Genomic DNA, 24179 nt, shown 5'->3' with positions numbered 1-24179 from the left:
ATCAGAGCACCTGGGTTCAATATCAAGCTTCTGCTCCTGACTCCATCTTCCTATTAATGCAAGCCCTCGCAGGCACTGGAGATGATGGTTCAAGTAATTTGGTTCCTACTACCACATGGGAGATCTGGCATGCATTTCCAGTCCTTAGATGTTTGGAGAGTGAACCAGTGTATGGAAATGTTCTCTTTTTTTTTTTTTTTTTTAATCATTAAACTCAAAAACTTGGAGAAAATTATGAAATAGCTACTTCAGGACTCTGAAAACTAAACCACAGGGACTGGCATTGCGGTATAGCAGGCAAAGCCACACCTGCAACACCAGCATCCCGACCCAAATGCTGGCTGCTCCACTTTTGATCCAGCTTCCCTGCTGATGACCTGGGAAAACAGCAGAGAATGGCCCAAATGCTTGGGCTCCTGCCACCCACGCAGGAGACCCAGAAGATGCTTCTGGCTTTGGACTAGCCCAGCCCTGGCTGTTGCAGTCATTTGGGGAGTGAACCAATAGATGGAAGATCTCTGTCTCTCTCTCTCTCTGTAACTCTCTTTAAAATAAACTCTCTCTTAAAATAAACTCTTAAACTCTCTCTTAAAATAAATTAAGTCTTTAAAAAAAAAGACAGAAGAGGAGAAGAACAAATAAACAGAGCTTACAAAGGAAAAACAAAAGAAAATGGTGGACATAAATTCAAACATATCAATAAATAATTGTAATTTAATTGCATTTTGATCAAAAATGAGGATTCACTGAAATTTGTCAAATTTCCTTTTTGAACAAATGTTTGTCAATGTGTGCGCTAAACAACATGCACTGTCTTCCATGCTGAGTGCAGATTCACATGTATCTACTGAAACAATCTAAGTAATTCTAATACGCAAGATCTAATTTGGGACTTGTTTTTCCTATTTGGCTAGGTTGTTAGGTACATAAAAGTTACTGTATATTCTTTGGAGGAATCTACTTTTAATTAAAATTTAGTATCTCAATTACTTATATCCATTAAGTGCTTTTTGCCTTAAGTTTTATCTTGGCTCACAGTTTTTTTTAAAGATTTTATTTATTCATTTGAGAGGTGGAGTTACAGAGAGAGGGAGAGACAAAAATGTATTCCATCCAAGGGTTCACTCCCCAAATGGCCGCAACAAAGCTGGGCCTATCAGAATCCAGGAGCCAGGAGCTTCTCCCTGTTCCCAGGTACAGGGGCCTAAGCACTAAACAGAGAGCTGGATCAGAAGAGGAACAGCCAGGACCCAAACCAGCGCGCATACAGGATGCCGGCACACAGGATGCTTAGCCTAGTACATTACAGCACTGGCCCCACTGGCTCATATGTTTATATTTAGATTATAATTTACTTTTGCCTATTATTTGTCTGCTATGTCATTTCTCATCCTTTAATTCTTCATCTGTTATGCCTCTGTTTTACATGAATGTTGTAGGAGTCATACATACCAATCAAAACCACTTCTTCCTTTAGTACTCCCCCAAAAATAGTAATCATGGTTTCATTAGTGCTGCTCTTCCTCTGGCTTTGCATTAGTTTACAGAAGTCTCCTATCCTAAACAGTAAGTTCTTTAAGGGCAAAGACAGTCTTCCACAAGCTGTTCTAGAAAATTCTCATTCACCTTCTGTTAAGTGTGAAATTCAATATAACTAGAACTAAATAACTGCTCATTATCACCTTTGTCATAATAAAAAAAATTTAGGTATTTTGAAGCAGACGGTATTTAAAAATGGATTGAGGGCCTGGCATTCAGCATGGCAGTATAGATGCTGCTGGGATACCACATTCCATATCAGAGTGTCTGGATTTAAGTTCCAATTCCAGATTCTTACTAATGCATGCCCTGGGAGGCAGCAGATGATGTTGGTACTTGGTCCCTGCCACACAACTGAAAATGTGGATGGAGTTCTAGACTCCTATGCTTTGGCTTGGCCTAACCTAAACGTGGGTGTAGCAGGCATTTGGGGAGTAACCAATGGATGCAAGATCTCCTCTTTCTTATTCTCTTGCTCTCTTTTGCTCTCCATTTCAAATAAATAAAAAACTTCAAATAAATAAAAAAATTTCAAAAAGCTCTTGTGCTCTATTGCAAGGTAGGGTGACTATAAATAATGGTAGCATAAAGTATATTTCCTTTTTTAAAAAGGATAAAGGATCTTAAATGTTTTCAGCATAAATAAAGTTTGAGAAGATATGTTCTCCCTGATAGGCTATTATACAATATATACATGTATCAAAACATCTCATGGAACCCCATAAATATGTACAATTTTTATGTGCAGTTGAAAGTTTTTATAAAACACTAAAATGTTAAAGCATAAAAAAATAAATAAGTTCTGCATTATTTTTTTATCATTCACCACAGAGTTTTTATTGCTTTTAGATGTTCTAGAAAGGAAAAGCTTTTAAATTCTTGTACTCTTAAGGCAAAGAAGAAACGTGTATACTATCTTCTGTAATGTTACACTGTACTTCTCAGCTCAGGCTCTTCCACAGTCAAACAATTACAATATTCTTAAATCATTTGACACTATTAAACTTCTTTCAGGATTTTTTCAAAATATTAAGCCCTAAAAGCCCAAGATCGAAAGCATTTAAGCACATGTACACATGCAAACAATATTGTCTTTCACAGTCAATATTTTCTACAAGAAAAATATCTAAATAATTAACTAATTTAATAATAACTCCATATGTATATACCAAAATACCAGAGTCCTCCACTTTCTCATTTACACCAAGTTTCCTCTTTCAGAGGCTTAAGTTGGGGCTTATGTTTGGACTCCAGAAAATATGTGAATACACTAAAGTCAGACACAAATTATGAATCTGCATTTGCAGGTTTATGATTCTTCTAACAGACTTTCAAAGATCCATGACTTTAAAAAACATTGGCTGTTAGACCAGAAAGTCTGAGACAGCTTCTTACTGCAAATGTCATAGAGTCTATCTAAGCCTGAGGAAAATATTGTCTGACTTTGTACAACTGAGTAAACAAGTAAATGCCTGTTATGAACCAGACATTATATTTGATCAGGGACTAGACAAACAAGTCTTGTGCCATCTGGTTTCATAAAGTTTTATTGGAACACAGCCATGTTCATTAGTCTATCAAATGCCTATGGCTGGTTTCTCACTACAAAGAGTAAAATACCTGGATCTGAAAATATGCAGAGGCTGGCACTGGGCAAAAAAGGTTAAAGCCCTGGTTTGTAGCACTGGCATCCTATATGTGCACCAGTTCGGATAACGGCTGTTTCACTCCCAATCCAGCTCTCTGCTGTGCCCTGAGAAGGCAGTGGAAGATGTCCCAAGTCCTTGGGCACCTGTACCTGCACGGGAGACCAGTACAGCTGTTATAGCCATCTGGGGAGTGAACCAGCGGATGGAAAAATCTCTCTCTCTGCCTCTACCTCTCTGTAACTCTGAGGGAGAGAAGGGTGGAGGGAGGGAAGAAAAGAAGAGAGGAGAAGAGAGGAGGGGAGAGGGGAGAGGAAGGAGGGGAGAGGGAAAAGGGAGGGAGGGAGGGAGGGAGGGAGGAAATGTGGAGCTAAAAATCCTAAAATATTTATTAACTGGCTATTTACTGAAAATGTTTGCTACCTCCCTGTGCGAGATGAAGATCGAAGTTGACTAAGTTACAACTTCTGACCAACAAAGTAAATAAATTTTAATTATATCCTAAGTATTCCCACTGAAATGTGTATGTGTGCACTGCATTGTAGACATACACATATTCTGAGTCAAGGAGTAAGGAGAAGAAAGAAAATGGAAGAGATTAAATCCAACAGCTTCCAAGAGGAAGCTAATACAACAAACATCAAATTTATCTCTGACCTCTCTAGCAAACAAGACATTTTAAAAAAAATCAGTAACTTTTTAATAAGAAAAAAGTTAATTAAAACATACCCCAAAAAATTAAAGAATAATATCATTTAAGGCCATTTTAGAGGAAAGGCAGAAGCAGCCCACAAATCAGTTAATAATGTCTTTGATTAAAGTCAAAGGCTATATAACTCAGAGTACATAACTGAACATTCTATCTGACTTAGAAGTGTTCTCATTTTATACTGAGACAAAATGCATTGAAAACTGAGGAAAACATGAACAGATGGATAAATAAACAGCCTTAAATTCTCTCTAAATAAAAAATTATCATCAAATACTGTTGCTAAGCTCACATTGCAAATCATTTTATTTTTATCAGTAACAGAAAGTCTTGGCTTATATATCAATAATTTAAAGAAAATGTGAGGCCGGCACCGCGGCTCACTAGGCTAATCCTCCACCTTGCAACGCCAGCACACCGGGTTCTAGTCCCAGTCAGGGCGCCGGATTCGGTCCCGGTTGCCCCTCTTCCAGGCCAGCTCTCTGCTGTGGCCAGGGAGTGCAGTGGAGGATGGCCCAAGTACTTGGGCCCTGCACCCCATGGGAGACCAGGAGAAGTACCTGGCTCCTGCCATCGGATCAGCGCGGTGCGCCGGCTGTAGGGCGCCAGCCGCAGCGGCCATTGGAGGGTAAACCAATGGCAAAGGAAGACCTTTCTCTCTGTCTCTCTCTCTCACTGTCCACTCTGCCTGTCCAAAAAATTTTAAAAAAAATGTGTATGCTTCAAATCAGTTAAATTCAAAGTCGTTGGAATTTCTCCCAGTAAGAAATACTACTTCACAAGTATGAACAGGAACATGCACATACACAAGTTTCTAGAAATGTTATTTCACTACATGCTAATATGCTTCGAGAGTTTCTATTCTATGCCATACATTTTTTAAATATTTGCTATGACCCAGTAAATTGCTTTAGCAATGCTGTAATTGGTCAGGATCCACAGACTATTCTAGATACCAAGAAGCAAGATTGCAAAGATGTTAGAAACAGACTCATAAAGAAGCACGTATTCCTCATACAAATAAAGTAAATACCTGTCTACTGGTAACAGCAAAACTTTTATCAAAAATTATCGCTGTGGCCCGGGAGTGCAGTGGAGTATGGCCCAAGTGCCTGGGCCCTGCACCCGCATGGGAGACCAGGAGAAGCACCTGGCTCCTGGCTTCGGATCAGCACAGCACGCTGGCAGCAATGTGCAGGCCGTAGCGGCCACTTGGGGGGGTGAACCAATGGAAAAAGGAAGACCTTTCTCTCTGTCTCTCTCTCTGTCCACTCTGCCTGTCAAAAAAAAAAAAAAAAAAAGGTAGAGATACAGAGAGAAGGGAAGAGTGAGAGATCTTTCATCCACTGGTTTCACTACCCAAATAAACGCTACAGTGGAGCTGGGCCAGACCGAAGCCCAGGAAACAGGAGCTTCTTCTGGGTCTCCTATCTGGGTGCAGGGGCCCAAGTATTTGGGCCATCTCCTGCTCCTTTTCCAGGGACTCCGACTGGCACCCATATGGGATGCCAACACTGCAGGTGGAGGGTTAACCTTCTACACCACAGTGACATTCCTAGAAATAACTTTTAAAAAAGAATGAAGCTGGCACCGCGGCTCACTAGGCTAATCCTCCACCTTGCAACGCCAGCACACCGGGTTCTAGTCCCGGTCGGGGCGCCAGATTCGGTCCCGGTTGCCCCTCTTCCAGGCCAGCTCTCTGCTGTGGCCAGGGAGTGCAGTGGAGGATGGCCCAAGTACTTGGGCCCTGCACCCCATGGGAGACCAGGAGAAGTACCTGGCTCCTGCCATCGGATCAGCGCGGTGCGCCGGCTGTAGGGCGCCAGCCGCAGCGGCCATTGGAGGGTAAACCAATGGCAAAGGAAGACCTTTCTCTCTGTCTCTCTCTCTCACTGTCCACTCTGCCTGTCCAAAAAAAAAAAAAAAAAAAAGAATGACAACTCATGGCTCTTTAGATTTTCGGTATGTATGTCAAGAATTATGTACAAATTGAAATGTGTGATGTGTGTACCGATTCTCAACACCAATAAAATCTCAATTATAGACAAAAAAAGAAAAAGAGGGAATCAGAGAAACAAAGAGATCAATACTTCTGTACTATGAACTAGTATAGGAAGTTCTGAGGAATAAAGAGATTATAAGGACTAGCCCAATATTTGGAGGAGTAAAGGGTTGCTTTAATATTACTTCTGAAATAAGTACAAGCTACAGGTTTAATTTACAATGTAATTTAATTCCCCAGGAATTTTTCCCAAGGAGTTAGTAAGTTTAAAAAATAAAAAAACTTGAAAATTCTGGAACTGTAACAGTACTCTAAAGCAGAACTGGAAATACTTTTTTCTGGCACCCTCTCCAGCTTGTAGCAATTAATCTATCCAAAGCCAGACACATTACCAAGGCCTATTAGGTCGAGTTCTGAAGAACACAAAGCAACAGCATACCATCACTGCGGCACTAGCCATCCATGTTCAAATGAACTGTAACTCAGAACATATATTAGAGAAAGCAGGCCCTACGAAATAGTGGACATAACTTTGGCCTCTGACAATAGATGGCACCAGAAGACTGTCAAAAATTAACTGGGTTAAAACCTTTAATAAACAAAATAAGCTTATGACCACGTCTATTACCTCACAAAATAGAAGTAACCAATAAGTAAAATCAAAAGAGAAGCGACTGGTAACTCTAATTGTAAGAAACGTAGTTAATAATGCTTTCGTCACAGAGCCAACAAGTAATGATCATTTTTTCCCCTCATTAACTATTTACCAAGGAACTGTTTTTTGCAAGCCACTGCTGCCCCAAGTGAATAAAAGCATCAAAAAATAAAACAGATAAAATATAAGGTCTCTCCTAGTTAGAAAATCCTGTGACTCAATTAGTGAATTTTAAAGTTTTCAGATACTCTGAACAATCTAGCATCCTTCATTTATCAAGATGCAAGGAGAAGGAACAGATCTTGAGTCTTGGCTTAGAGAGACTGTAAGAAACTCAAAGAACAGCTTACTGCAAAAAATGATCAAAATTTGAATGAAAGCCATTTGTGAAGGGTCTGGACACAACATGTTCTAAAGCTGCACAACATTAAAGAAGCCTGAAAATGCATATTCTACAAAGGACTAAAACAATGCTCAGTAACAACTGACATGCCTTTATCAATCCCACTGGAAGTTACCTGGTGGTAAATCAGGATCTGTAGGCGCAGCCTGCTGAATTCTTCGGGGTTTTATTGATGATTTTGTGCTCTCATTAACACTGCGGTTGGTGGAATTAGAACCACAGCTTTCATGGTCATCCTGTTTTTATTTTAAAGAAAGAAAAAGCAAAGCATCAATCACATTCAAGAACAAGGAAAAGCTTTATTCCCTATATGCAGTTTATGAGTACCCAAGGGAGGTAAAATAGACTTTCTAGTTTTTTAAGCTCTAAAAAACTATATAGGGGCCAGCACTGTGGCGTAGCGGGTAAAGCCACCAGCTGCAGTGCCAGCATCCCAGATGGGTGCTGGTTCCAGACCCAGTTGCTCCACTTCCAATCTAGCTCTCTGGCTATGACCTGGAGAGCAGTGCAGGATGGCCCAAGCTTTCTCAATTTGCATCCTCAAACATCATCTAAAACAGTTTAAAAATATAAATTCTTCATTTCTTCAGCTGGAATCACAATAAACTACTTGGTAATACCCTAAGAATAGTTGTGGTTAGAATTAAAAAAAAAAAAGGCTATCTGATGCAAGCTTTTAAGCAATTTGCGTATTTGAGTATAAAACAAATGAAAAGGGTCTCAAGGTTTTCCTTTATGTGTTGTTTATATGTTGAATTCCTCACTATTCTGTATCGAAGCTAAATTCTTAGTCATTTTTAAAAATCAATCTTAATCATCCTTACACTCAGATATATGGCTTAAGTGGATTTATTTTCATTTTATTCGAAAGACGGAGAAACACAGAGAAATCTTCCATCCACTTATTCACTCCTCAAATGCCTGCAAGTCTGGGGTTATCCAGGTTAAAGTCAGCAGCCTACAACTCTGCCTGGGTCTCCCATGTGGGAGGTAGAGACCGAAGTACTTCAGCATCACCTGCTGCTCCCATGATGCATATTAGCAGGAAGCTGGGTTAGAAGCAGAGGAGGACTCAAACCAGGCACTCGGATATCTTAACTGCTGTGTCAAACACCCACCCCAAAGGTTAAATTAGGTTTTGATAATGGATAACATAAATTTAAATCAAACATATTTTTTGAAATCCATCCCCTTATTTATAAAATGCAAATTAATATACTGTTCCTGTCCTGATTCAACATTTATATAAATGTTCTTATGTCCCAGTTGCTGAATTTACTACACTTAATTAGGTACAATGCCTGTTCCCAAGGATTTCCAAATTTATCAAACATACATACATAACTAGTTCTACAACAACAGCATATTTTTGGTTTGTTGCTAAGAAATAGTAATACAGTGTCATTCTATTTGGAAAAACAAGATAAGGTAAGCCTTAAAACCAAGTATATGGTCTCCAGGAGGACACCAAATGTTCAGTGCACCAGGAGGGCCCAGAGGCCCTGAAATGTGAAGTCACAGCTGTTTCGCAGTGGCTTGTGCAGTAGCACCTGGGTGTGAGCTTGCAGAGTCAAGGACAAGGAGTGGCTCCCAGACACCAAGCCAATCAGTCTACTCAATGACACAAAGATCAAGTCCCTAGAAGAGACCTATCCCTTCTCCATGCCCAATAAAAAATCTGAGATCACTGACTTTTTCCTAGAGGCATCCTTCAAGGTTGAAGTTTCTTTATTATTTCAGTGCCAAAGAAGTCCACGGTGGCCAACAGATGAGGTTCAAAGCATATTTTGCCAATGGGGTTATAATGATAAAGTCAAACTGGCTACTAAGTGCTCCAAGGAGGTAGTTACCAGCATCCTAGGGCTATCATCCCTGCCACATGTCTCCGCTGTGCCAGTGCAGAGAGGCTACTAAGAGAACAAGGTGTAAAGTCTCACACCATGGCTTGCAAGCTGACAGGCCACAGTGGCTCCTGCTGATGCACTCAGCCCCGCTCCCAGAGACTCTGGCATGCACTCAGCTCCTAAACCCCAAAAGATGCTGATGGTGGCTGGCATCCACAACTGCTATACCTTAGCCAGGGATAGCACTGCCACATTAGGCAACTCTTCCAAGGCCACCTGGACAATGACCTACAGTTATCTGAAACTGACTTCTAGAAAAAGACTGTGTCCACCAAGACTCCCTATCAGGAATTCAATCTGACAGTCTTGTTAAGACCCACACCAAAGTCTCTGTGTAGGGGACCCAAACTCCAACTAGGTTTTTATACAAAGAAAATAAAATGAATTAAGCCTGTCTAAAAAAACAAAGAGTAGGAATGTTTTAGGTTAAGACTGGAGCCTAAATAGGAAGGAAAACCATAAGCAAAAACAAAATGATATAACTATAAATAGCACATACAAGGAATGATGATTGAGCAAATGAAGTCAGAGTATAAAAATGTTTAATGATAGAACAAAACCAGAAGGTTAAAGACAGGAACCGGTTCAGTAAAAATGGCATAGTAAGGGCCGGCGCCGCGGCTCACTAGGCTAATCCTCCGCCTAGCGGCGCCGGCACACCGGGTTCTAGTCCCGGTTGGGGCACCGGATTCTGTCCCGGTTGCCCCTCTTCCAGGCCAGCCCTCTGCTGTGGCCAGGGAGTGCAGTGGAGGATGGCCCAGGTGCTTGGGCCCTGCACCCCATGGGAGACCAGGAAAAGCACCTGGCTCCTGGCTCCTGGCTCCTGCCATCGGATCAGCGCGGTGCGCCGGCCGCAGCGCGCCGGCCACGGCGGCCATTGGAGGGTGAACCAACGGCAAAAGGAAGACCTTTCTCTCTGTCTCTCTCTCTCACTGTCCACTCTGCCTGTCAAAAAAAAAAAAAAAAAAAAATGGCATAGTAAGGCCTATGAAGAAATTATCAGTCTTCGATCAAGTTGACCTGTTACATGATTTGATAATTAGAAGGAAGCTGCCAATATAAGGAAGAGAGGTCATAGTTCTAGTAAAGGGACAGGTGTGGGAACAGTAAATGAGTGAATGCCAAGTTAAAGTGGAATCAGTAAATACAGGTTGCTCATTTAGGGAAACAGGCAATTGAATGAGAAAATAGATGGGGTAGTAATGAAGGAAATGCATCTGGCAACTTACCACCTTTTTAAGAATAAAATAGGGGTAGGCATTGTGGCACAGCAGATAAAGTCGCCACCTGTGATGCTGGCATCCATATGGGTACTAGTTCATGTCCCAGTGCTCCACTTCTGATCAGCTCCCTGTTACCTGCCTGGGAAGAGCAGCAGATGGCGGCCCAAGTGTTTGGGCCCCTGCCACCCATGTGGGAAATACAGATGAAACTCCCTGGCTTTGGCCTAGCCCAGTGCTGGCTGTTGCAGCCATCTGGAGAGTGAACCAGTGGACAGAAGATCTCTCTCTCTCTGTGTCTCTTCATCTAAGTCTGACTTTCAAAATAAATCTTAAAAAATAAATATAATACCATATTTATGCTGGAAAAAAGATGGAGATGTGGAATGGGAGCACAAACGTACCTACACAAAGGGTAACTAACAGTGCACTGTGCACCATTAATTCCATTAATCAATAACACCACTTTATAATATTTATAACGAAGTCAAATTTAGTTCTTTTATATTAGAGCAAATAAAAAGAATATTAAATTTCCTAATCTGATACTACAGGCTAGTAAGAACAATGATAAAACCCAATTAAAAACCAAAAATTCTATCCAGCACCATATTACAAAATAAACAATAAAAGGTGAAATCCCATACTGCATATGGCTTCAGATGCTGTTATACACTGGGGGAAAAAAAACTTGAAACTGAATACAAGCAAAAAGTAAAATATTTAATATCATAAACAAAGAAATTTTTCACATGAACTTATGTTCATTTTAAGTTATTGCAAAACAAACATCAGAGTTTCATTCCACAAAACAATTTCATTATTCAATCTTTTGATTATATTTTCTGTTATTTGAGGAATGAGATAGTTTTTAAGTATTAAAGGACTACTACTGTGAATAAAACTTTACTGTAATTACTTCTAGTTGAACTTATTTCCATAGAAATATTTGTGGTCATACACTTCTGCACGTTAACATTAAAAGCACACTATTAATTTTTAAAACATGTGGTTGCTTTGCTCAAAAGTCCAGAAGTAAAACATGTTCATTAAAGAGATGTGAAAAAGTTCCAAGTGAACTGCCAAAACTAGCATAATTATGAAAGCATTTGACACTGAAACCAACTGAAATCACATACTGTATATAGATTACAGTGATGTCATAATAAACATTCCAGCCAAAATGCACTGAAACTACAGCAGTCTAATAAATCTGGCATACATAAGATGACAAACATTTTACAGCAAAAGAAGGAATATGTTATTTTTGTTTGATTTTTTAAAAGTTATTACCAGCAAAAAAGGGTAAGGTAGACTAAATATGAGTTTTCAAGTTAAAAAAAAAAAGTGAATAAAGCTTCTTCGACAAGCTACACATTTTTATTATTCCAAAGAAAATATCTGGAAATTATTTGCTGAAACAAAATTTATAATAAACCTGAAATTCTGGTATAGTTACAAAATTAGCATTATTTAGGGCACTCATAAGAATATACACCAACAAATAAACATTATCAAATGTGTAAACCTTTCTTAATCACAGTTGAGAAATTACTACCACATCTATTTACCAAAAAATTCTTTTGATGATATGAATTTGTTTTCATTTAATTACATTTTAATTCTATCCATCACAAGTAAGCTTCAATTCAAATCCTGTCCAGCGTTGTGATATAGTGGATAAAGCCACCACATGCAGCACTGGCACCATATGGGTGCCGGTTCAGGTCCCAGCTGCTCCACTTCCGATCCAGCTCCCTGCTAGTATGCCTGGGAGAGCAGTAGAGGATGGCACAAGTGGTTGGGCCCCTGCATCCACATGGGAGACCCAGAAGAAGCCCCTGGCTCCTGGTTTCAGATCAGCCCAGTTCTGGCCAGCTGTCGCAGCCATTTGAGGAGTGAACCCGCAGATGAAAGTATCTCTCCCCTCTCTCTGTCTCTCTCTCTCTCTCTAACTCTGCCTTTCAGATAAATAAATCTTTTAAAAAATAAAGTAAAATAAGATTATAATATTTACCACTTAAACTAGAATTACTTATATCATTGGTTTTGAACTCATCTTCTTTCAGCCAGCAGGTACCATTTTGGACTATTATACATTTTTCCTTCATTCAATTACTAAGAAAAGAAACCCTGTTCTCAAATACACTAGTTAAAATATTTTGAGATAATTTTAACCAACACATTACAGTTGTATCTTTCTTATTTAAGTTGCAATTTTTCCAAAATTTCTGGCAAGTATATTTCATGGCAAAAGAATGTTTTCTCTTGGGGACCACATAGCTATTTCTGAAAATACTGCCCTTTGCTCCTCATGAAACAAGCAAGAATGTCATTTCCTTACAAAAGTTCCTAACAGAAGGAAAATGTGACAAACACTGTATGTAAATAGATCCGTTACTTTCATACTGACAGACCATGGGTTCATGTTGCATGCTTTTCCCCTCAGCCCTTATAGGGCTCATCTACTAAAACTTAAAAACCATCAACTCCAGATTTACAACGCTGTGAATAAGACAGAGGACAAAACTTAAAACAAGTAGCTGAAACATTCCACCTCCTTGTTTAAAAACAGAGCAATAGGTTAAGATACAAAAAAGAACTGAAGAATGAAAAACTGAATGATGGAAGTAAGAGTACCTTACCCTCTTCAAACTTCTGGCAACAAACTTGGCAAGCAGAAAGGACTAAGACTCTTCTAGCAGCTTTGGCCACTAAAAAGACTGCTGAAACAGTCAAAGGGGGCTGGGAAATGAACTCTTATGAGGCTCTAAGGGAATAGTCACCTCTATCCTCTCCATTAGCAAGTATAGAGGCAACTGTCAGATGCCATCGAGAATAAAAGTAACATGGCACTTCGGAAAGTCAAAGAGGCAAATGTACTCACTCAGAAGTATGCTTTGAGAACATGAAAAGTGAAAGTGAAAACATATTAACTACCCTAAGAGTAATATTAATAAACTTAATGTTAGTTGTTCCTACGGTATGACTGCACCCCTAAACTTTCATATGCTGAAAACTTAATCCCCAAAATCATAAAAAATGGTATTTAAAGATGGACCCTTTAAGAGGTAATAGTAGATGAAGTCATGAAGGGCCCCCCACCCCACTAATGGCATGAGTGGCTTTATAAAAAGAGACTTGCACTAGCATATTGCTTTGCCTCACCATGTGATGACGCTCTCTGAAATGTTAGCAGGCAGCAAAAAGGTGCTCCACTGATGTCAAGCAGATGATGGTGCTAAGCTCTTGGAATTCCCTGACACAAAAAGCATGAGCCAAATAAACGTCTATTCTTTATAAATTACCAGGCATTGGGTATTTTGTTTGAGCAACAGAAAACAAAGATAGTTACTCAAGCATGCTTAAATGAAGGAGGAATGCGCAGCATCAATCTCTTAACCTGTCAACTATAGCCTAGAGAAAACATTACTTCTATCTTTTCTCTCATCAAGAGTGGGGAGGAGTTATGATAGGCTGACAGAGCTGCCCCTCCTTTGTAGTTCTTTTACCTGACCATCTCAAAAGGAGGATTAATTATAATCTTACTGAACCAAAGCTGAATATTCATCAGGTCACATTTTAATAATAGAGATAACTGGGTGCTAGTACTATGTATGCTGCAGTAGGTTAAGCCAACAACTGCAAGGCCAGCATCCCTCACATCACGGTTCTGGTCAATGTCTTGGCTGCTCTGCTTCCAATCCAGCTTCCTGCTAATATGCCAAGGAAGGCAGCAGAAGATGTTCAAGTGCTTGGGCCCTTACCATACATATGAGAGACCCAGAAAGAGTTCCCCGCTTTGGGCTGGTCCTGACCTGGCTTTTGCCAGCATTTGAGGATGAACCAGAGAAGGAAGATCTTTAAAAAAAAAAAAAGAGAGAGAGAGATTTGTTGATTTGAAAGGCAGAGTTACAGCGAGAGAGACAGCAAGAGAGAGATCTTCCACCCACTTGTTCTCTCTACAAATGGCTGAAAAAGCCAAGACTGGGCCAGGCCAAAGCCAAGAGCCAGGAATTCCATCTGAGTCTCACATATAGGTGCAGGGAGCCAAGCATTGGGGCCATCTTTCACTGCTTTCCCAGGTGCATCAGCAGGGAGCTGAACTGAAAGTAAAGCAACAGGGATTGCAACTGACATCCACATGGGATGTCAGTGTTGCAGGTGGCAGCTTAACTTGTTATGACATACTGCCAGCCCAAGATCTTTTTCTGTCACTCTGCCTTTCAAGTAAATAAATCTAAAAAAAAAAAAGGGGGGGGGGACATATGGTAGAGTCCAGAACATCAGTCCAAGAAATTTAACCATTATTTTATATATTGACAAGTCAATGAAATTTATGAACACAATTACAAGATGGATTTCTTCATTCAGCAGTAAGAATTTTCTTCTTACATGACAACAAGCGAAGCAGATATCAAAAATTAGTAATTATAAAAGTTTAGAAACTGAATGACAAGGGAAGCTGTAACTAAGGTTTTTTTTTTTTTAATGTTAGCACCTGAAATTCAACAAAACACAAATTCTGCAACTGATTCAGCTCCTTTCCCCCTACTTCCTCATCCCCCTCTCCCCAAAAAATCCCCATGTCCTTTATGCTATAAATCAACCAACAACACTACCACCTTCTTAGTCTCAAGAAAGTGGAATATGATCTTACTTTTGTATCTGATCTAGCTGGAAAATTATTCTAGTGAGTTTTACAAATTTTAGGGTAGAAAAATTAATGCCTAACCATGAATCTTTTTTTTCCCCAACCATCAATGGCATTTATTTTGTAAGTTTATATGTATTATATAGGTATTAACTTCCTTGTCCCTAGTCCTTCCCTTAAAATCTAAAAAAAATTTTTAAGAAAACAAAACAATGTATATAAAAAAAACTTCATCTAATTTCTTTAAAGTCTTACATTAAAAAAAAAACTTAAGAGGAGCTTCTTTATCAAAGAACTGCTTTTTAAGGAAAATTCAGTCTGGCCTTGTGCTCACTATAGATTTTTATTCCTTCTTGGGGAAAAAAGTGGTCAATGTCTCTTCCTTTTAATAAAATCACTTCTTAATTATTACACATTATCATTCCTCATTTGACACTTTTTTTTTTTTTTGACATTTATGCAAAGGCCCTGTCAGCCCAGGTGTTGGGAAGGATAAAGAGCATCATACTGCCAGAGTGCATTTCTATCCCTAACTCAGCCAGGACCCGGAGCTTCCCTAACTCCATAATACATAAGGCCAAAATGAGGTATAGAGTTGTGTGTCATTCTAGGTCGTGTGGAAGCTGGTGGGTACAGGCCCTCCCTCAAGACCTGGGTGTGCCCAGAAGGGCAGAGAATCTATCCAGAAGAGTGTGCCTTAATGATTTTCACATCATCCACAAGGCGGTCCTGGAAATTGGTTGCCACCATTCCTACTCAATCCACCATCCCTGGCACACTTGGCCAAACACAGTGTGTTTGCCATCAATCCAGTGGATGAGACTGAAAGTCACAAAGAACTGGCGGCCGTTGCTCTCTAGTCCTGCACTGGCCACTGTGAGAATCCAGCACCACTGAATTTCCAGTCTGGATGAAGTTCACCTTCAAACTGTTTACCATAGATCGATGTACCACCTCACTGGGTCACCTCAGTCTTTGCAGATTCTGTGGAATTTGGTGCCACTGTGGTAACCTTGTGGAGCCAACTCAGCAAAGTTCTTATGGGTTTTTGGAGCATGCTTCCAGTATAGATCCAGCACAATGTTGCCCATAGTGGTCTCCAAGTAAACGCTGGGTGGCTAACAGGAGTCTGGGGGAATCGCCATCATGGTAAACCTGGCAGAATCCTTTTCTACCTGACCATGAGTCATCTAGGATGACAATACTCACTAAGCTCCAGACTACTCAAGAAAAGACTAATCAAATTTTTTAAGAAATTTTAAAAAAAGGATCCTTTTCATTTTTTGTCCTGATTTTTATTTGAGAGGCAAAGAGACAGACAGACAGACAGCATCTAGTGGTTCACTCTCCAAAATGTCAGAAGCCAGAAACCAAATCCAAGTCTCCCAGATGGATGGCAGAGACTCAACCACTTGAGCCATCACCTGCTATCTCTCAGGACATTCACTAGCAGGAAGCTGGAATCAGGAGCAGAGCCAGAACTTGAACACAGGCATTCCAATGAAGACCTAAGTTTTATCTTTATATACAGGATATAAAGATAATTGAAAATGAATCTTGATGTGAATGGAATGGGAGAAGGAGCAGGAGATGGGAGGGGTTCGGGTGGGAAGGAAGCTATGGGGGAGAAAAGCCATTGTAATCCATAAACTGTACTTTGTAAAATTATATTTACTAAATAAAAGTTTTTAAAAAAAGACCTAAGTTTTAAAGTAAAATAGTGGATGCAATTTTAGACATCTGGGTTTCCAGTAAAAGCACATCATAAGAACATTTACATCCATATGGGAGCCAAAGGTGTACTAGTAGAGATTAAAACAAAGATCAGTTACATAAAGACTTCAGACTTATTTAAATAAAAGTGATAACTGAAGCAGTAACAAAGAAAGATTTATGCTTCTGATAGTACAGCATACGGGATACACAGAAACACTGGAAGCAGGGTTGGGAGAGTACAGGGGACAAGAAATGCAGTAACCAATTTAAAAAGAAGAAAATTTCAGCGAAGTTCAAAACACTGAATCAAACTGAAGACAACATATGCTTATTTTCAAGATGCAAAACTCAGAAGAGGCAGGCAAGGAATAAGCAGGACTCAAATTGGTCACTTATGGTAGACTATTACCAGTATCAACCCTTGATATAGAGTAAAGCCCCGATTTCCAAAAGGAGGGTAAAAAGTACTATTGCCAACTGCTGCCAACAACATATCATGAAGCCATATAAAAAGGATGTTGGAAGCAAACAACCCTTATAAAAAAAAAATTAAGCAAAGCCTGGTATACACACATCCCTTATCAGAGTACCTAGATTCAAATCACAGTTCTTCTCCTCATTCCAATTTTTGTTTAATGCATACCCTGAGAGGCAGAAGGTAATGGCCCAAATACTTAAGTCACTGCTAATTCACATGGGAGGCCTGGATTGAATTTCCAGTTCCCAGGCATTTGAGGAGTGAACCAATGGATGGGAGCTCTGTCTGTCTGCCCACATTTCAAGCAAAACTGAGATAAGCAGCTCCATTTAATCACCAGATATCAACACTGCAAGAGCCCAGAATTACCAAGAGAAGACTTGGTTCTAGGCTAGAGACCAGAGGAAGTAATTGTAAAACTACCAAAGAGTGATGAGCTCAGGAAGGACAAAGAGATAGAAGATGGGTAATGATCCATTGAAAACCTTACAACACAATATTCTAAAGCATACACTCTTAAAATGTTTAAAATTTGTCTTATTTGAATACAAAAAATGGTAATTTATTACATTTTATTAAAGGCATATTTAATCTCTTATTGGCTTTTCTTTGGTGCATATGAAAATCCTGTTGCTTGAATTACTATATAAAAGAACAATTTTCCCTTTTGTGGCACTGGCATTTATATTGCAAACGTTAGTGCCATTTTATTTACGGAGGAAAATGACGTTTCCTATCTTCCCTTTAAAATATGATTCAGAAGGGCCAGTGCCGCGGCTCACTAGGCTAATCCTCCGCCTAGCGGTGCCGGCACACCGGGTTCTAGTCCCGGTCGGGGCGCCGGATTCTGTCCCGGTTGCCCCTCTTCCAGGCCAGCTCTCTGCTGTGGCCAGGGAGTGCAGTGGAGGATGGCCCAGGTGCTTGGGCCCTGCACCCCATGGGAGACCAGGAAAAGCACCTGGCTCCTGCCATCGGATCAGCTCGGTGCGCCGGCCGCAGCGCGCCGGCCGCGGCGGCCATTGGAGGGTGACCCAACGGCAAAAGGAAGACCTTTCTCTCTGTCTCTCTCTCTCTCACTGTCCACTCTGTCAAAAAAAAAAAAAATATATATATGATTCAGAAGGGCCTACACTGGAGCATAGAATGTTGGACCTCCATCAGCAGTGCATCCCATGGGAGCACCGGTTCAAGTCCCAACCACTTCACTTCCAAACCAGCCCCCTGCTAATGTGCCAGGGAAAAGCAGCAGAAGATGGCCCAAATGCTTGGGCCCCTGCACCCATATGGGAGAACCGGAGGAGGCTCCTGGCTCCTGACTTTGGCCTGGCACAGGCCCAGCCATTTGAGGAGTGAAACTGCAGATGGACGATTATCTCTCTCCTCCCTCCCTCCCTCCTTCCTCCCCCTTCCTTCCTTCTTCCCTCCCTCTCTCCCTCCCTCTCTTTCCCCTCCCCACCTTTTCTATCTGACTTTCAAATAAATAAATCTTTAAAAAAAAAATAAAATGTGATTCAGAGGCAAATAATGGCTTTACTAAACAAGATACTGAAGTTAAGAATGAGATTCAACTTGGAGGAATATTTGGATTTAGACAAGTTGAGGCACTCCTTAAAATTATTTCACCTCCCAATACCAAATTTAATTATTCACAAAGATAACGAATCTGAATATTACAGTATTCATAACCATCTCAAGCTAGAAAACAAAAAAAATAATATCAATATTATCAATACTGACAAGTACCCACAAAAGTTTGAAAGGGTGTTCCTATTAAGAGTGGGGAGGGAAGAAGTCAGATTACAGTGGATTAAGGAATGAGCAGATGTTAAATAAGAAAGGGCACTATTAAGTTTATATATTTTAAAAGGGCTTGAAGATAGTAACATAGAATGAAGTGGTATAGGCTCACTCAAAGCATCTGATACACAAGAGAACTCCAAAAAGTATATGGGAAAAATGGAATTTAAAGGTAAGTTTAGGGGTCAGTGTTGTGGCATAGCAGGTAAAGCCACCACCTCCAGTGCCAGCATCCCATATGGGCACCTATTCCAGTCCCAGCTACTCGGTTTCCAATCCAGCTCTTTGCTATGGCCTGGGAAAACAAAAGATAAGATGGCTCAAGTCCTTGGGACCCTGCACCCACATGGGAGACCTGGAAGAAGTTCCAAACTCCTGGCTTCCGATTGGCCCAGCTCCAGCCCTTGTGGCCCTTTTGGGAGTGAATCAGTGGATGGAAGACCTCTCTCTCTGCCCCTGTCTCTGTAACTCTGCCTTTCAAATAAATGAATAAATCTTTTTTTTTTTTTTTAAAGATAAGCTTATTTTGGTACATAAATTATTTGAAATTCATGAATACCTTTTTGGTAATATTCACTGTCCATGAACTTTTTTGAAGGCTTCTTGGATGCATGGATTTCAAAAAGTTTTGCACCAAAACAAACTTGTATTTTAATTCAATTTTCCATGAACTTCTCTGCAGTATCTTTGTACATAGGATATTATGCACAATTAAGTACAAGGGACAAAAGTTGACAATGGGAAAAGGAGTCCTTGACTTCAGAGTATTTGCTATTTATAAAAGGGATTTTTAATATTTTGACAGGCAGAGAGACAGAAGCTCCCATCTCCTGGTTTACTCCCCCAGATGCCCACAACAGCTAAGTTTGGGCCAGGGCCCAAACTGGGAACCCAGAACAAAATTCAGGTCTCCCACGTGAACAGCTGGAGCCCAATTACCTGGGCCATCACACTGCCTTCCCAGGGTGTGGGAAGCTGGAGTCAGAAGCCACATCCAGGTACTGACCCCAGTCACTCTAATGTGGAATGCTAGTGTTTTACCCACTAGGCTAACCATCTGCTCCCTATAAAGGAGTATTTTTAAGGCAACTAAGTGTTAAACTATAATCCTAGAACTAAATAACAGTCTGAGTGACTAATCACTGGTACAAACAATGCAAGAAGCTTTATATTTTATTGCTCAAAATCATCCCTAACATGCTGTAAGAAATCATAATTCTCATTTGATAAATGAGGAAAAGAGAGTTCATGAAGTTAAATAGTTTATATAAAGTGAAGTATCTGAGGCCAGCACTGTAGCACAGCAGGTTAAACTGCTGCTTTGGATTCTGCATCCCATACTGAAGTGCTGGTTCAAGTCCCGGCTATTACATTAGTCATCCAGCTTCCTGCTAATGCACCTGACAAAGCAACAGAAGATAGCCCAAATACTTGGGCCCATACCACCCATGTGGGAAACCAAGATGGAGTTCCTGGCTCCTGATTTTGGCCTGGTCCAGACTGGACTATTACAGCCATTTGAGAATGAGCAGCAGATGGAAGATCTCTGTCTCTCCCTCCGTCACTTTGCTTTCAAATAAAAAAGGCAGAGTTAGAGATAGAGAAGGAAAGGGAGAGAGGGAGAGGGAGGGGGAAGGAAGAGAGAGGAGAGAAAGAGAGAGAAAGAGATTCCACCTACTGGTTCACTCCCCAAATGGCTGCAACAGCCAGAGCTGGGCCAGCTCTAAGCCAGGAGCCAGGAGCTTCTTCCTGGTCTCCCACTGTGGGTGCTGGGGCCCAAGCATTTGAGTCATCTTCCACTGCTTTCCCAGGCGCACTAACAGGGAGCTCAGTAAGAAGTGGAGCAGCTGACACAGACGAACCAGAATCTGTATGGGATGCAGTATCAAAGAGGGCAGCTTTACTTGCTACTTGCTTTACATCACAGCACCAGCCCCTAACAAAAAGGATTTGAAAAATAACAGTAAGCAGTACACTGAACACTTGTGAAAGGTCAGAAAAGGAAGCAACTGTTTCTGTTATTCTAATATTCTTTCATCTTCGAAGTTTTGGGTCATCTCTCTCTCATTGCACTCCTCGGTATCTCCTTTTAATTCAAAGTAGATAGAGCTACTATTAGAAAAGGCTTGCAAATAAGATAAAAGAATAATTACCCTGTGGCCAGCGTTGTAATATAGCAGGTAAAGCTACCACCTGTAATGCCAGCACTACATATGCACACTGGTTCTTGCCCCAGCTGATCCTCTTCCAATCCAGCTCCAGGCTAATGGCCTGGAAAAAGCAGTGGAAGATGTCCTGTGTTTGGGTCCCTGCCACCCACATAAGAGACCTGGAGGAAGCTCTCATTTTTGGCCTGGCCCAGCACTGGCCACTGTGGCCATCTGGGGAGTGAATCAGCAGATGGAAGATCTCTCTCTCTCCCTCTCTGTAACTCTTTCAAATAAATAAATAAATCTTTAAAAAAGAATTACCCCCCCATGGTTAAATACAAACATCAGAATTTTTAAGCCAAGAAAGTAATAAAGACTTTTCAAACAAATAAAAGTTGAAAGAATTTATAGAAAGAAAAGAGTTAAAATAAATTCTTCAAGCTGAAATAAAATGCTGTAGATGAAACCTTTGATCTCATAAAGAATATCAAAGTGCCAATTATATGGGTAAATTTAACAGATTTTTTAAAATTATTTAATTTTCATTTATTTATTTATTTATTTGACAGAACTAGACAGTGAGAGAAAGAGACAGAGAGAAAGAAGCCAGGAGCCAGGTGCTTCCTCCTGGTCTCCCATGCAGGTGCAGGGGCCCAAGCACCTGGGCCATCCTCCACTGCCTTCCTGGGACACAGCAAAGAGCTGGACTGGAAGAGGAGCAACCAGGACTGGAACCCAGCGCCCACATGGGATGCCGGCGCCGCAGGTGGAGGATCAACCAAGTGAGCCACAGAGCCGGCCCAAATTATTTAATTTTCATTTCATCTGAAAAGCTGAGACAGACAGAAAAAGAAGACCTTATATCTCTTAGTTCACTCCCCCAAATACCAGCACAGGGCAAAGCCGAAGCCAGGAGTCTGAAACTCAATCCCGGTATTCCATGGGGTGGCAGGGACTCAAGTACTTGAGCCATGATCTGCTGCCTCTCAGTGTGCACATTAGCTGGTAACTGGACTGGAAGCACTGATATGGAATGTGGGTATTCCAACCAGCGTTTCAACTGCTGCACCAAAAACCTGCCCCCATTTTCAACTTCTTAATAATGACTATTTAAAGTAGTAATAATGGGCCGGCGCCGCGGCTCAATAGGCTAATCCTCCGCCTTGCGGCGCTGGCACACCGGGTTCTAGTCCCGGTCAGGGCGCCGGATTCTGTCCCGGTTGCCCCTCTTCCAGGCCAGCTCTCTGCTGTGGCCAGGGAGTGCAGTGGAGGATGGCCCAAGTGCTTGGGCCCTGCACCCCATGGGAGACCAGGAGAAGCACCTGGCTCCTGCCATCGGATCAGCGCGGTGCGTGAACCAACGGCAAAGGAAGACCTTTCTCTCTGTCTTTCTCTCACTGTCCACTCTGCCTGTCAAAAAATAAATAAATAAATAAAATAAAAAGTAGTAATAATGGCCGGCGCCACGGCTCAATAGGCTAATCCTCCACCTGTGGCGCCGGCACCCCGAGTTCTAGTCCCGGTCGGGGTGCCGGATTTTGTCCCGGTTACCCCTCTTCCAGGCCAGCTCTCTGCTGTGGCCAGGAAGTGCAGTGGAGGATGGCCCAAGTCCTTGGGCCCTGCACCCGCATGGGAGACCAGGAGAAGCACCTGGCTCCTGGCTTCAGATCATCATGGTGCACTGGTTGCAGTGCGCCAGCCGCAGTGGCCACTGGAATGTGAACCAACGGAAAAGGAAGACCTTTCTGTCTGTCTCTCTCTCTCACTGTCCACTCTGCCTGTCAAAAATAAAAATAGTAATAATAATACATTGTGAATTTATAATATAAATAGAAGAGTTAAGACAGTATCAACATAAAATTATGGCAAAAGATAAACAGAAGTGTATACTAATGTAAAGGATAACACCTACATTATTCACAAAGTGATATAATATTATTTGAAAGTCGACAGCAATAAATTTAACATGCATTCTGTCATTCCTAAAATAACCATTAAAAAATAGAGATATAGCTATTAAAGTAATAACAAAGACAAAATGAAATGTCAAAATATAGAAGTCACCCAAAAACCCAGGACATACGTTACAAGACCCCCAGTGGATATCTCAAACTTTAGTACCAAAACCTATATGTAGCATATTTTTTCTTACACAGACTTACAGTAAAATTATATATTAGACAAATAATATTAACAATAATGATATAGCAATTTACTATAATTTCCAGCATCACTACTATTATACTTTGGGGTCATTATTAAGTAGTAATAAGGGTCACATGAACACAAGCACTGTGATACCAGCAAGTGTCAACTGATAACTGAAACAAATGTTACTAAGTGACTAATGGGCAGACAGCACATACAGTTGCAAACACACCAGACAAAGGTATCATGACCAGCGTGGGACAGAGTAGGATGGCACAAAATTCCATCATGCTACTTATGACTGCACAATTTAAAATTTATGAATTGTTTATTTCCAGAATTTTCCACTTAATATTAGAGACCTTGGTTGACCTTGAGTAATTGAACCACAGAAAGGAAAAGATAAAGAAGACTACTGTGTACTTAATTTAGAGGAAAGTAGGAAACGAAAAAAGGGGGAAAATCATATAGGAAATAGAAAACAAAAGACATCAGACTTAAACTTAATCATATTTTAAAAATCACATGAAATGTAAGCAACCTATAACACTTCAATAGAAATTGTCAGACCAGGGCCCAGTGCTGTGGTGCAGCAGGTTAAAGCACCAGCCTGCAGTGCTGGCATACAATATGGACACCGGTTTGAGTTCTGGCTGCTCCACTTCTGATCTAGCTTTCTGCTAATGGGCATGGGAAAGTAGGGGAGGATGGTCCAAGTCCTTAGGCCCTTGCACCCACATGGCAGACCCGGAAGAAGCTCCTAGATCCTGGCTTCGGACTGGCTCAGTGCCGGCTGTCGCGGCCAACTGGGGAGTGAACCAGCAGAAGGAAGATCTGATTTCTCTCTCTGTCTCTGTCTCTGCCTCTACCTCTTTCTGTAACTCTTCTTTCAAATAAATAAATCTTTACAAAATGGAAATTTTCAAACTAGTAACACCCAAATATAGTTTGACTATAGAAAACTCAGTTTAGATAACTCAGTACAGTTTCTAAATGCTAGACATGTAAAGTCTCAAAAAGAAAGCAAAATGAGCAAGTTCAAGAAAAAACAAAATCAGCAGCATCTATCTAGTCATCCAAACAGAAGTCAAAGAACTGTGACATGTGAAGAGTTGGAAGAGAAGCTATAGAGTCCATGTGCCATACACAAACAAAGCA

The 24179-nt window shown here is 40.8% G+C and overlaps 1 protein-coding gene and 1 pseudogene across 26 annotated transcripts in view; both read right to left on the bottom strand.

The window, feature by feature from the left end:
• Positions 1 to 24179, bottom strand: part of VPS13B (vacuolar protein sorting 13 homolog B) — a 778478-nt gene that overhangs the window by 729708 nt on the left and 24591 nt on the right. For 25 of the 26 annotated variants that reach the window (XR_011389260.1, XR_011389259.1, XR_011389261.1 and 22 more), the window contains exon 4: positions 7070 to 7190. Coding sequence is in view for 22 of the 26 variants with exons in the window: in XM_051844655.2 (XP_051700615.2) it covers positions 7070 to 7190 (121 nt within the window). In the remaining 4 variants the exon portion in view is untranslated. Of the gene's footprint in view, positions 1 to 1452; positions 5190 to 7069; positions 7191 to 24179 lie in introns of those variants that run through there. The other variant, XM_051844660.2, reaches the window with a different exon arrangement.
• On the bottom strand, positions 15267 to 16044 carry LOC138849948 (peptidyl-prolyl cis-trans isomerase-like 1 pseudogene; annotated as a pseudogene).

The sequence above is a fragment of the Oryctolagus cuniculus genome, chromosome 6, assembly GCF_964237555.1.
Source record: "Oryctolagus cuniculus chromosome 6, mOryCun1.1, whole genome shotgun sequence".
NCBI lineage: Eukaryota > Metazoa > Chordata > Mammalia > Lagomorpha > Leporidae > Oryctolagus > Oryctolagus cuniculus.
The sequence above is the reverse complement of the archived record's forward strand: the minus strand, read 5'-3'. Positions and strand labels throughout refer to the sequence as shown.